The sequence below is a fragment of the Equus quagga genome, chromosome 10, assembly GCF_021613505.1.
Source record: "Equus quagga isolate Etosha38 chromosome 10, UCLA_HA_Equagga_1.0, whole genome shotgun sequence".
In the NCBI taxonomy this organism is placed as follows: domain Eukaryota; kingdom Metazoa; phylum Chordata; class Mammalia; order Perissodactyla; family Equidae; genus Equus; species Equus quagga.
This window is the reverse complement of record NC_060276.1, coordinates 30,297,999-30,312,808: the sequence shown is the minus strand read 5'-3', so window position 1 is coordinate 30,312,808 and position 14,810 is coordinate 30,297,999. Positions and strand designations below refer to the sequence as shown.

Below are 14,810 nucleotides of genomic sequence, written 5' to 3'. Positions count from 1 at the left end.
GTCCATATGTGTTCGCATGTGTGTATGTCTGTCTGCCCAACAATAGGAGACCAGCAAAATTGAGCTCTAAGGATTGTTTCTGGGTGACGGCAGTTTGTGTGACTTTTATTCTCTTATTTGTACTTCTTTCCTCTATTTTCCAAATTTTATCAAATCAATCAAAGAACATTTTTAAGCAAGTAATAAACTTAATTTTCAAAATGATTCTATCTTCATAAGAAAATTATTTAATATAACTATTTATTATAACTCATATATGTAGTTATACTCAGAGCTGGAAGTAAATAGGTAAAATGTTAACTGTTTCTGAGTGGCAAGGTTAAAGATGATCTTTATATCTTATTCCTTTCTGCTTGTCTATTTTTATATAATATCTAATCAAGACCATGTTCTTGTTCCATTTCTAATCAGAACAGAACGTCAGGAAATGAATTTGTTAGAATTCTGTGAGGCCTCTAATTGCGGGCAGAGCCTCCACTTTCCTCTGTGTACCGGGACTTTTTACATTTAAAACACATCTTTCGCCATGAGAAATTGATCTTAGAACACTGGTCACAGTCCCAGTCCCCTACTTTGCGCCTGATGGTATCTTTTGCAGAGTGACAGATGCCAGCCTCTTGCTTAAACCTCTCTGGCAAGAACTTCCTGGTATGGAGATGCTTACCCTTCCAGCTAGTCAGGGAATTTTTCACAAGAGGAACGGCTGCAGCTTTTGTTGCTGCTCCTGGGAGAGAATACGTCGGTAGGAATGAGTAAGAGGATTCAGAGAGACTAAAGGGCAGCAGTTGACCAGCCTGGGTCCAGGCCCCCAAGATCTCAGAGCAAGGAAAAACAGGTACCTCCTGGTCATTCCCCCATATGGAAATCACTTTCTGCCCCTTTGCCTCTCCCCCTATAGCCGCAGTCATAGGAGTAGCAGCAGTCCCCGGGCCTGCTCCCTGCGTGGCCCCCTCCCTTGTCCAGTAACTGACTGCATCAGGAGCAAAAGCAAGCGTGCCTAATGTCTGTGTCTCCTTTCCCTTCTCCAATTCCTCTGTTCTTTCCTGCTTCTGAAACTGAGACCTTAACACCCTAAGAAGCGCATTCCTGAGTAAATTTCGTTCTTCCTCTACTCTACGAAGGATCGTGAGATTTTGTTGAAGTTGGAGCTGGGCAATCTCCTTTTCTCTTTTTTGCTTATCCCTGAGTCTATTCACCATCCCTACCAAAGCATTAGAGAACACCTTCTGCTCCTCCAGCTGATCCTGGAGCTTTTTTACCTTTTCTCTATCGTCCCTCTTCTGCCTCCGTGCGAAGCGTACTGCCAGGGCCAGGGTGCCCCAAGCACAAGCCTCCTTGATGGCTCTCGATATTGCTGAGTCCGTCAGGATGTCCCGCAACTTCTCTTCCATTTCACCCCAGGACTCACACATCTGCATCCTGTAAAAGTACGGGCTAACTCCACCTCGAAGTATCTGCTTATTTATGAAATCTACAACTTCTCTCTGAAAGAAGCCACAGTCTGGATCATTAAAATTTACAGCCATTCTATGTAAAGCACCCCCTAGCCTGCTTTACCTGAGTAAGCACGCAGTAACAGCATATGGCCCTTGACCTCTCCTCTCTAGTATCACAATTTCTCTATGGCAAGTTGTATGCCCCCTAGTGGTGTGAGGGATTAGCCAACAGTCAATAGAGAGCTGCTAGAAGTAAGCCTGGGGGTCGGCCCGTGGCTGAGCGGAGAAGTTCGTGCGCTCGGCTTCCTCCGCCTGGGGTTTCGCCCGGCCGGGGTTTCCCCGAGGGTTTCACCAGTTCGGATCCGGGGCGCCGACATGGCACCACTCACCAAGCCATGCTGAGGCAGTGTCCCACATGCCACAACTAGAAGGACCCACAGCTAAAAATATGTAACTATGGGGGGGGGGGGGGGGGGCGGGGAAGACTTTGGGGAGAAAAAGGAGAAAATAAAATCTTAAAAAAAAAAGAAGTAAGCCTGAGAAAGTCAGAGGATTTAACAATAAGGAGGTGAATACAAAGACTATATAACAAAACAAAAGAAAACAAAACCAATCTGTTTATTTCAGGCTGCGCAATCTCATAGTGAATACAGACACATACTTAATATTTACTAAATTGACATGGCCAATATTACTTTGATAAGCATGTTGTGTTTCATCACGCTGCAACCAATTTATAAGATATTTGAGAGCAGGGGCACTCTTTTACCATTAGCACCTGTTACACACAGCAGAAACACAATAACTTTTTTTGAGGAAGATTAGTCCCGAGTTAACATTCACTACCAATCCTCCTCTTTATTTACTGAGGAAGATTGGCCCTGAGCTAACATCCATGCCCATCCTTCTCTACGTTATATGTGGGATGCCCGCCACAGCATGGCTTGATAAGCGGGGCGATGTCCACTCCTGGGATCGGAACTGGCGAACCCCAGGCTGTGGAAGCAGAGCATGGGAACCTAGCCGCTGCGTCACCAGGCCAGCCCCCACAATAACTGTTTTTGATTAATGTATTTCATAGTTTATGTAAACTTGCTCACTCTGTACAAATTCTTATTTTCCCATTATATTTTCATTCATGTAGAATAAAATTTGAACCTTGTATTTAATAGTCAAAAAGACGTTTATTAAGGGGCCAGCCCTGTGACATAGTGGTTACGTTCGCACTCTCTGCTTCGGCAGCCGAGGGTTCGCAGGTTCAGATCCCAGGTGTGGACTTAGCACCACTCGTCAGGCCATGCTGAGGCAGCATCCCACATAAAATAGAGGAAGATTGGCACAGATGTTAGCTCAGGGCCAATCTTCCTCACACACACACAAAAGAATACAAAAAGACATTTATTAACTATCTTTTTAGAGCCAGGCATTGTGTTAAGTGGTAAGGAAATACAAAGATCAGTAAGACATAACCCTCAAACTATAGAGGCCCATTTCCTAGTGTCATTTTGAACACTTGCTTTCAGATAAGCCTGTTGCAAGTAAAATTCAAAACTCAGACAACAGCTCCTCAGCATTATTATTACTATTATTAAGAATGAATATTTTTCTTGTTCTTGATAGATTTTCTTCATATATGAGATACACAAATTGCTTATCCTGTGGTCACATAAATACAATGGGGAATTGCCTGTAGCAATGAGGCCCTGTATATAAAGTGGACAGAGATGTTTCCTACCAGCATAATCTCTCCTGGAGAAAAAGAAAACACAAGAACAATAACTTGTTTACATTTGCATATGAATCCAGTTTTTAACTATAAAAATTTTACTCCCTTGTCATGGGTGAGGTAGATGCTGAGATGGAGTTGGGAGTGCAAGATGTTTATTATAGGTCAACATCTTCAAAAGGAAAGGGCAGGATTGAGCAGAGGGGGAAGTCGAATGCAGCCCAATGCAGGCCCATCAAACACTTGGCCAAGCCAACTTAGCACTTGGGAGTGAGTATTGCCTATCAGAATCATCACCCAACAAGCTGAAACAGTCAGGCCTTTATACCTCCACTTCTCACAGTCACTAAATGCGAGTAGCCTTGGAACTGACCTACCTCAGATGAGGTAACTCTCTGAAGCTGAGAAGCTGACAGCCGGAAGCTGAATGCTGATCCCACTCCCCACAGCCTAGCAGCAAGTCATGCCTTAATGGAGGAACTGAGCAATGCATTTCTGTGTTTATCGGAAACTTCACTTCTTAGATATACTTCTCCATATATATTCAGGGAACAGCTCCTCCAGGATTTTGGTGGGCCTCTTTTCCTGAGCAGATACTGATAAGGGGAAAGTTAGCGGGATGAACTACATCTCCTACCGTGATCAATTCTTATTTTCCTCCTTCCTAGATTCTTCTCATCCTCAGCTATTGCCTCTGCTGGAATCAGTGGCTTACTTGACAGCAAGTCCCAGGCCACCATGGTTCTGTACACATCCCTCCCTGCTCCATTGTGTAGCAACAACTCTGTCTCACCCTGATGTTCAGAGTCAGTTACCCCAAGATGGTGACTCTTCTTCTTGCCTGCTGGACTCTGGACCAGCCTGAAAAACAAAGTTCTCTAGTGAATTATTTGGAGTGATGGTAAGTGGAATCGCCCCTGCTTCCACACTTTGCTTCACGGATCTATATATTCTTCCTCTTGGGGACACGGTGCCAGGTAAATGTCTTTGATTCAATACAAACACTAAATCCTGGAGGATGACACTCCCATCCTTTCAGAATATTGCCTCAGAATTGGTGCCTTAGCTATATCTTCAGTAGGTCATCCCAACATTTTCTAAGGCTAGCAGCTCCTGTGTAGTGTACTATGTCATATGACCAATGGATCCTGTGGTCATGAGCCATTCCCATACTTCTCTTGCTGTGAAATGCGTCCTTTGGTATGATGTAATATTATGTAAGATCCCATTGGTGGATCAAACATTGTATAAACCCCTGGATAGTGGTGCTCACTGAGGTCCTGCTGGCAGGAAAGAAAAACCATGCCTGGAAAACAAACTGCTGACCCTTCCAGAATTGAAAGAGTCCAGTGTAGTCAGTTTACCGCAAAGTAGCCAGTTGGTCTCTTCAAGGAATGCTGCCATATCAGGGGTTCCATTTTGATCTCCATTGCAGAAAGTTTGGACGTTCACAAGTGGCAGTAGATAGATAAATCCTAGTAAGTGTGAGTCTCTGTTGCTGGGCTCATGTGCAGCCTCCATCTCTGTCACTGTGACTACTTTGCTCATGTGCCCATTATGACAGCACTGGAGTGGCTGATGACAGAGGCTAACTGATGTTAACTGGCCAAGGCTTTTTCTCTACTTGGTTGTTTAGTGCTTCTTTCGTGGCAGATGCTCTTTGGTGGATATTAGCAAGTGATACTAAAATCTTTATATTTCTTGCCCACCCATATGTGAATCCACATCCAGCAATATTAGATATTCTTATCTCCAGTCTTCTAACATTTTCCTTCCAGGCTACTGATCATTTGAATATATTTTAACCTTAGACACTTCTATTTCCACACAAAATGAATGACCAGATGCAATACCCAAAGCTCTGCCAAGCGGGAGAGTGTTTCCTCATCACTGTCTTTCAAGACCTCTATGACTGAAGTTGTGATAACAGCCATCCATTTTGGGTTTGAACCCATATATGGGGCTGCCTTATCTGTAAATAAATCTCAAGCTTTTTCTTCCTCCTTCAGCCGATCATATGGAAATCCCACATCGCCATAACTGTGAGCTGAAGGAGAGGCAACAGTGTAATAGTGGTTATGTGCTATGGGGGTCTGAGCCACCTGTGTATGCAGTTTGCTTGTGCATACTGGTCCTCCTTATTTTCCATTCCAGAGACACTACTTCCATTCAAGAGATTCTACTTCTATCTTATAAGGGATTGTTGCTGGACCTACCCCAACATTTGATTAGAAGGTCTTAAGGACCCATCTTATCATGGGCTGGTTCTGTCCACATGGCCAAACGTTCTATCTCCTAGTATTACACCTGGGCCTGGTAGAATACTATGAGTTGTTTTTCAAAAGGTTCTGCTCTTGCTTCAGGACCTCACGACCCTGGGTTGTGATTCTCCCACTAGAGTTGGCCACAAATGCCACATGGCATCTTTCCTCACTAATAATACTTCGAATATCATAGGGTCTACTTCATATGGCCCGAGTAGACAAAGTTCTGGCCCCATAGCCTAGATTGGCTACAGAGCCTTTTCCTGCTCTGGGCTGCACTCAGAGTTGGCAGCATTTCACACCACTCACCATAAGGCCAGAGTAATATTCCAAGGTATAGAATATGCTACCTCCAGACTTCATGGAGGCATTGTGCCTGGAGGTGCAAGTTGAAAGAGTCTGTCTTTTACTTTGGAGGGGATATGTTAGCACACTCCTGACCACTGAACCTGTAAAATTGTATGGATGTGGCAGGTCCCTAAATTTTTATAGGTTTACCTCTCACCATCTGGAGCACATATGTCTTATCAAGGCCTCTAGCATGCACTTGTTCATTCCTGCTGAACAACAAAATAGCATCAATGTAATGGATCTATGTGATGTTCTAATGGGATATCCAAATTGTCCAGAACTCTTCAAAAACTATGCATGACTATACATGTAGAGCTACTATGATTATATATGTAAAGGCACATTGTTTCCATTCAAGGTGAACAGGGACAATTTGTGATTGAGATAGAAAAGAATGCATTCCCCCAAATCATACCATGTAAATGAGGTAGTATCGATCTGCTCCAGCAAAGTACTACATGCCACATGGCAGTTGTGGAATTACTACTTTTGGGCGACCTGTGGTTATTTACTGCCATTATCAAGGATGTATCCAATATTGAGAAGGAATTGAAAAGTTAAGCTGGGGACATCTAATTGTTCCAGACCAGGGAACCTATCAAGGTCTAATGGGTTCATGTCAAAGAATGCATGGGGCCAATTAAAGGGGCTCCCACTAGTGAAAGATGGAAAACTTGGAGTATCAAAAGTGTCTGAAATTGATTAGAACACATCAGTTTTTTTAAGTGTGCTTATAGTGATACTTAAAAGGCAAAAACCACGTTGATGAACATTGGATGTTTCTACAGCATTAACTCATTATTCTGGTTATTGATAAATAAAGTTTAAAAAATCTATCACTTATCCTGTCTTTCCTGTATAACCTGTATTTTAGAGTAATCAAACAGTCAAAGCGGGGAAATTCTTCCTTATGTAAGAATTCCAGCTAATAAGTGCAGAAGGAATAATAAGATTATAAAATCACCAGTTTGCAACCTCTAATGAAATGATGGATCTAGGCAACAATACCCAATAGATGCTAGAACCATTACATGAATGTTGGGTGAGGGAAGTTTATATTGGGGAGACCAGATTGACACCATCCGAACACACTAATTAAACTCCGTCATTAAAAGTTAGATATACAGACATTACCTACCTCATAATATGATGTAATAAGAAGTACACAACAGCACCTCCGAAGTGTTGTGCCAAAAAAAACCCCTGAAACTGAATTTACTCTATCTTTTAGATCTAACTAGCAGTTTATAGAAACCAGAGAAGGATGAAGTTAAACAATAAAGTGAGAAAGCAATCAGTCAAATACTGAATCTTATTTCATGGATAAACTGCTTGATTTTTCTAGCAAATCAATGCATAAAAATAAAGTGGAGAAGAGTGACTGACAAATAACAGACAACTGCATATATGGAGCTTGACCTCATTTGAATGCTAATCTGAATAAATATAAACTAAGAAGAAATTTTGAGACAATCTGGAAATTTGGATTCAATACATTAGATTGAATATGGATCCAGTATTGGATGATTAAAGATTTTTTTTAACACAGCCACAATGCCATTGTTCATCCATCTACAATGCCATTGTTGCTACATTTCAAAAATGTCCTCAGCTAGAGATGCATGAAATGACATGATGTCTGGGATTTGCTTTGAAATATTTCAACATTCTCCCCCAAATTTTGGAGGTATAGATAAAAATGGACTGGCCAACTATTGATAATTGTGGACACTTTTAATGAGTACATCTATGTTCATTTAGAGTCATTTACATTTTAAAAATTAAATCCCTGCCTTATACTCATACTGACACAGAGATGAATGTCAAAAATCAAAACTCTGAAATGTGTTGAAGAAAATAGGAGATAATATAATTGTGATACTGGGTGAGAATTCCTTAAACAAGACAGAAAAAGCAAGAGCCATGAGGAAAAGTTTCATAAACTAAACTAGGTCATATATTTTAAAAATCTGTATGAATAACAACAAAAAGGAGCTAGAGATTAAGAGATGATATTTGCAATCAGTATAACTTATAAAAATTAGTATCCTAAATTTGTAACATATTCCTACGAATCTATAAGAAAAAGGTATACACAAATAATAACAGCGATAGGAAATATAAGGGTCCTTATAAATGACCAATAAGCACTTTAGAAGATGCTCAAATTCACTAGTATTCAGGGAACCATAACAGGATACCATTTCAAAGCAAGTAGCTTGACAATAATGAGAAAGTATGACTATATCAAATATTGGTAAAGATCACGGGAAAGGAAAATGTTCAGATGTTGTTAGAAGTAGTATAAACTGATAGAACCACTAGGAAAAGTAACTTAGTTATAACCAGTAAAATTGTAAATGTGCATACCACTTCTAGACAGATTAACTATTTACCTATAAGTGTTCTCACCTGTGCAAAAGGAAAGACGTACCTACAAGGTTTATTCCGACATTTTTTGTTACAGAAAAAAACAAAAACAATCTAAATGTGTACCAATGGAAGTCACGTGTAATAATGGGATATATTCCTACCAGGAAATTCTAAAGGACAATGAAAGGTAATTACCTTGATATAAATCAGCATAGATTTCAAATAATGTAATTCTAAGTGCAAGCAAAGCCTTTCAGAGCTTCAGATCATGATACCATGATATAAAATTAAGGAAAATGTATGCTTAATTATATATATATAGTCCAAGAATACAAACCTAATGTATAAAAGATTTTTTAAATAGACATGAAGGATACACAATAAATTTGTGATAATTGCTTCTTCTGTGTAAGAAGGAGGGAATTAGAACTGGAGGTGAGTAAAAGGGATCTCAACTTTTCCTATGTTCTGTCATTAGAATGGTGAGTTGAAATAAATATGAAGATATGTGATAATTATCAATTCTTGATGATGGGCACATAGATATTTTAATATTCTTTGTAGTTTTTTCATTTCTAAAAATAAATAATAGAAAAAAAGATTGATTAAAAGGCCTCCTAACCCATGGGAAATTGAATAATAAAATTAATAGGCTAAACTTTAAGAAGCATATTGCACTTTATATATTATCATTGAGAATACATATTCATTTCAAATGCGAATATGGCATTTTGAACTGTACTTTTTAAATAGATAACTCAAATAAATTCCCCAGTGTAGCAGAAATTATAATAGTCAAATTCTATGACTATAGTACAAAAAACCTGGAAATTAATAACAGTCATAAAGAAACAAAAGCAAACAACTTTGAAAAAAATTTTAAATGGAGCTTTTAAAAATAAGGAGTTCAAAAGGAAATCAAAAGTACATGTATATGTTATTAGAAAATAATGATAATTAGTTTTGTGATACAACAAAACTCTACTCAGAAGATTTCGATAGAATTAAATGTCTTTGCTATAAAACAAGAAAATGTAACTAAATTAGCTAAGTTTTAAACTAGATCAGGAAAATAATAACAAAATATACATAAGGAAAATATTAAAAAATTAATTTACTTACCAAAGCAGATATCTGTGAATCAAAGTAAAGAAAAATAGTAGAATTAATGAATAAATAGAAACTGAGGCTGAGGCTTTCAACAGAAAAATTTTAAATATCAGTACATTCTAGAACATGGATGAACCTCAAAAACAGTATGTGAAATCAAAGAAGCTAGTCATAGAGGACCACATATTGTATGATTCCATTTATATGAATTGTCTATATCAGAAAGGATATCAGTGGTTCCCTGAGGCTGAGAGTGGGAACAGAGATTGACTAAAAATATCATAAGGGATTTTACTAGGATGATGAGAAAGTTCTAAAACTGGATTTTGGTGGTGGTTAAACAGTTCAGTAAGTTTACTAAAAATTATTGAACTGTACACTGAAAATGGGTGAATTTTATGGTATATAAATTATATCTCAATAAAGTTTTTTTAAGTCTAACCTTTCAGTCTTATATTTGATATATTAACTTTAGTTAAGAATGAGGACTATCTCTACTGGAATCAAATGGTTCCTGCATTTTATCAATATTAATAAAGGTTAAATAGTTAATTCAGAGCAGCTATATGAGGAAAGAGTGTTCATCGTAGAGAAGAGAAAATGCTAATGCTCTTAGGTATATGCTTGGCATGTTCAGGAACTTTATGGATCAAAGGGTACGAACTTTCAATTATAAGAATAAGTTCTGAGGATCTAATGTACAGCCTGGTGACTATAGCTAATAAGATAGTATTGTATACTTGAAAGTTGTTGAGAGTAGATCTTATGCATTCTCACCACACACACAGTCAAAGAGTTAACTCTGTGAGGTGGTAGATGTGTTAGTAATCATTCCACAGTGTGTGTATATATATATATGTATCAAATCATCATTGTAAACCTTAAATATATATAATTACATTTGTCAATTATTCCTCAATAAAGTTGAGGGGTGTGACGTGGAATGAGAGTGGAAGAGTATTAGCAAAGGAGATAAGAAAGATGACAGGGTGGTCAGATCATGTAGGGACTTTTCAGGCCATTGTTAGGATTCTGTCTTAGTCTCAAAATGAGATGAGAAGACATTGATTGGCTTTTAACAGAAGAGTGACATCATTTGACTTAAGTTCTAAATGGATCATACTGGTTGCTGTTTGGATAATAGTTTGTAGGTGGCAAGGGCAGAATTTAGGAGGGCAGTTAGAAAGGCTACTGCAAGAAGCCAGGGGAGAGATCATGCAGCTTAATTACTTTCATCTTCCCTTTTCAAGAACCTGTATTGTCTCCTTGTCATCCACTGTATTAAGTTCGAATTCCTCTGTCCGAGAATTTCAAATCAATTCAATATTTATAAAACAATTAATAGGCAAACTAATAAGTAGAAAGTATTGTATTGTGAAGGGATTGGTGCACCCATCCATAAAAAGTTCATGGCTTTGGCTGGCTCCATTGTAATCAGTAAATCCTAGAAATATTGGAGTAAGTGTCACAGACGTTCTTTTATATAAATAGCTAAAGGTTGCAAGAAAGTAAGTGTGGTGGGGGCTGTGGGGAAGTGCTGGCAAAACAAAGAAAATCTGGGGAAAAAAACCCCAATGCAAGCAGAGCTGAAGTTCCAGTTGCTTAGGCTGCAGTGTTGCAAGGAGAAAGATCTATGTGTTTTAAAAAAAAGTGGCTTGGATTTCAAAAATCACTACTTGGTGACAGAAGATGAAGCCTTGGGACTGAGTAAGGCAGGATTTAGAACTAAAATCCCTGAGGAAAGCCAGAATAATTCAAGACCTACACTGTTTGAGAAGAAGATTAAAAAAAATTCCACCTGCAAACAATACATCTGATAAAGTATGTGTATCCAGAATCTATAAAAACTCTCAAAATTCAGTAATAAGAAAACAAACACCTCAGCAAATGGCAAAATATTTGAACAGATATTTCACTAAATAAGATATTTGGAAGGCAAGCACATGAAAAAATGTTTGACATCATCGTTAGAGAAATGCAAAACAAAACCGAAATGAGATTCCACTTCACACCTATTAGAATGGCTAAAATTGGAAAGATTAACCATACAAAGTACTGGAGATATTTGGAGGAACAAGAACTCTCTTACACTGCTTGTGGGAAAACAGTTTGGTAGTTTCTTAAAAGTTCAACATAGACCTATTAAATGGTATTCCTAGGTATTTATGTAAGAGTTAGGGAAGTATATGCCCACACAAAAACTTGTCCATGAGTATTTATAACAGCTTTATTTGTGATAGCCAAAACTGGAAACATTCCAAATATCCATCAACATGTGAACAGATGAACTAATGGTAGTACATCTATGGCATAGAATACTCCTGAGCAATCAAAAGGAATGAATACATGCTACAGCATGATACACCCAATAACAGGGATGAGTCTCAAAATAATCATTCTGAATGCAAGAAGCCAGACAAAAAGAGAGTTAATACTGCATTTTTCATTTACATAAAATTCTACAAAATGAAAATTAATTTATAGTGACAGAAGACAGATCAGTGGTCGCCTGGAGAGGGAAGGGCAGAGAAGTACTGGAGGGAGGTATTACAAAAAGTTACCAAGAGTCTTTGGGGTGATGGATATGTTCATTATCTTGATTGCGATAACGGCTTCTTAGTTGTAAACATATGCCATATGTTTTGACTAAATAAATAGGAATACATACATTGGTAATAAAACAATAAAGGAAAGCAAGGAAACTCTTACTACAAAAGTCAAAAATGTTTGTCTCTGTCCGGGGAAGAGATGGAGCAATGATCATAGTAGGACATGCAGAGGGCTTCTGGGGTGCTGGAAATTTTCTATTTCTTGACCTGTGTGGCGGTTTCTTGTTTCTTCTTATTATTTTCTAAATATTTCTTATTTCTAAGTTTCTTATTATTTACTAAACTGTACATATAAGTTTTACATACTTTTCTGAATTTGTTTATTTCACAATATAAAAGGAAAAGAATAAGCAATGATTAATAAAGACTGGTGGATATTAAGATAAATTTAAATGTGTTGAAAATATAAAACACTTTAGAAGGTTTAAAAACAGATTAAGATAAAAATAGTTAAAAATTATAACATAAACCTTGGAATCCTTCAAGATTCCTCTTATTCTTTATTTACACTTATTACCTAGGGAATCTTATCAAGTCCCGTGGCTTTAAATATATTTACATGCTGACAACTCCCAAATTTTATCTGTAGTTTACTTCTCTCTTAGTTTCCAGACTCGTATATTCAAATGTCCACTCACGTTTTTACTTGAAAGTCAAAAAGACATCTAGAAATAACATCCTGGAGGGACGATGTCAAGATGGTAGCATAGGCAGAATCTGAACTCACCTCCTCCCATGGACACAACAAATTTACAACTATTCTTTGAACAAATACCCCTAAGAGAGAACTGAAAACTGGATAAAAAGAACCCCCACAACAAGGGACAGTGCTGACTGACATGGAAGAAGTAGGAAAAAAGCCACCTTCAAGCTGCAGTGCTTCACAGGCAGCTGGAAGCAACCTTAAGGTATGAAGCCTTCCCTGGAGGAGTGGGGGATCTGAGCAGGGAAACATTACCACAATAAGCAGCTTTCAGACTCTGCACAACCAACACAAGTGTCATAATACCTGGATTTGCTGGCTATTAACTACAATGAGGAACACCCACAGAAAAGCTATCAGACATAAGGGGGAAAAAAGTCTATTTTTTAAGTCCACACAAATTCACCTATTTCAGGAAGCAACCTAAAATCACCAGAAAGGTACACAGTCCCTTGGTGAAAAAAGACTCACCTGATAGGCTCTGGGTGCATTTCAGTGGGAGGTGGGACCTCTGCAGGGACTGAGACATTGGCAGCAGCCATTATTGTGACCTAGTGCAAGCATGCTGACACAGACACTGGCAGATGCCATTGGAGTTCTTCCCCTGGTCTGTTAGCCCAGGGGTCTTGCACCCACTAGAGCACTGATTTAATCCAGCTCAGTCAAGGCAGGCAGCCCACCCTAGGGACTGTTCCCACTAAACAGCAAGACTTCGGGCAACTTGCGGGCCTGCATTGGTGGGGTGCATGGAACCTCGCAACCAGGTGAGTGGGTCCACCTCATCTGGGCAGGGCATGTGTGAGGGGTGAGCCTGCATTGGTGGAGTGTGTAGGGCATCTGCAGTGGGGAAACCGGATCTACTTCAGGGAGTCAGGGCAATCACACAGGGCAGGACTGTGTTGATGAAATGTGTGGCCCTGCAGGCAGTGGGGCCTGACAGTTGCAGCAGACTTGTGCTCCTTAAACAGCCACATAGGATATTGGACCCACTTTCCAAAGCCTGAAACAGTTGAGTGTTTCCATGCCTGGGGCAAGCCATACTCAGCTGAAACCCTGAGAGAGCTGACAACAGCCTTGCAGGCCAGAGGCCTATGGCAATTGTAAGCCCCTGAGCCTAACAGCCAGCCACACCAGGGGCCCACTCACTTAACAGAAAAACTGCAACAGTAATGTGCTATTAGACCTTACAGCCAACTATGCTGGGGCTTTTCATGCCTGATAAAGTGACTGAAAGGACCATAGCAGCCACACGAAGCTGAGCATTATAACCAGCCAGGGGAAGACTAGCCTCCCTCAGCACCTGCAGCAAGAGCAACCCTGCCATAATAGGACACATGTAGCCCACACAGGGACACTCCCGGAACATTAAGAACTGGTGATGAGAGGGAAGCACACCACTGGGCCTCATAAGGCATCTCTTACATAAGGCCATCTCTCCAAGATCGGGAGATGTAGCTGACCTACCTAACACATAGATATAAGCACAGAGAAAGAGGCAAAATGAGGAGAGAAGGGAACACATTCCAAGTAAGGGAACGGGACAAAACCACAGATAAAAAACTAAACAAAACAGAAACAAACAATTTACCTGACAAAGAGTTCAAACAAATAGTCATAAGGATGCTCACAGATATTGGGAGAAGAATGGATGAACTCAGTGAGAACTTCAAAAAGGAATTGGAAAATAGAAAACAGAACCAATCAGAAATGAAGAATACAATACTGGAAATGAAAAACTCACTAGAGGGACTCAATAGCAGAGCAGATGATACACAAGAATGGATCAGCAAGCTGGATGAAAGACTAGGGGAAATCACCGAAGCTGAAAGATAAAAGAAACAAAGAATTAAAAAGAACAAGGACAGTCTAAGGGACCTGTCAGACAACATCAAGCAAACTAACATCTGTGGTATAGGTCTGTCAGAAAGAAAAGAGAGAGACAAAGTGGTAGAGAAACTATTTTAAGAAATAGTAGCTGAAAACATTTCTAACCTAGGGAAAGAAAGAGACATGCAGGTATAGGAAGCACAGAGAGCACCAAACAAGATGAACTCAAAGAGGCCCACACCAAGACACATTACAATTCAAATGTCAACAATTAAAGATAGAGAATCCTAAAAGTGACAAAAGCAAGGCAACAAGTGACATACAAAGGAAACCCCATAGGGCTATCAGCTGACTTCTCAGCAGGAATCTTACAGGCTAGAAGGGAGTGGCATCATATAGTTAAAGTGCTGA

At 39.3% G+C, this 14,810-nt stretch overlaps 1 protein-coding gene across 1 annotated transcript; it reads right to left on the bottom strand.

Moving 5' to 3' along the window:
* Positions 1-455: 455 nt before the first annotated feature.
* Positions 456-1,526, bottom strand: LOC124245422 (testis-expressed protein 13A-like). The gene has a single exon (XM_046672842.1). It carries the CDS (start codon positions 1,524-1,526, stop codon positions 456-458), a length of 1,071 nt encoding a protein of 356 aa, XP_046528798.1.
* Positions 1,527-14,810: the final 13,284 nt, after the last annotated feature.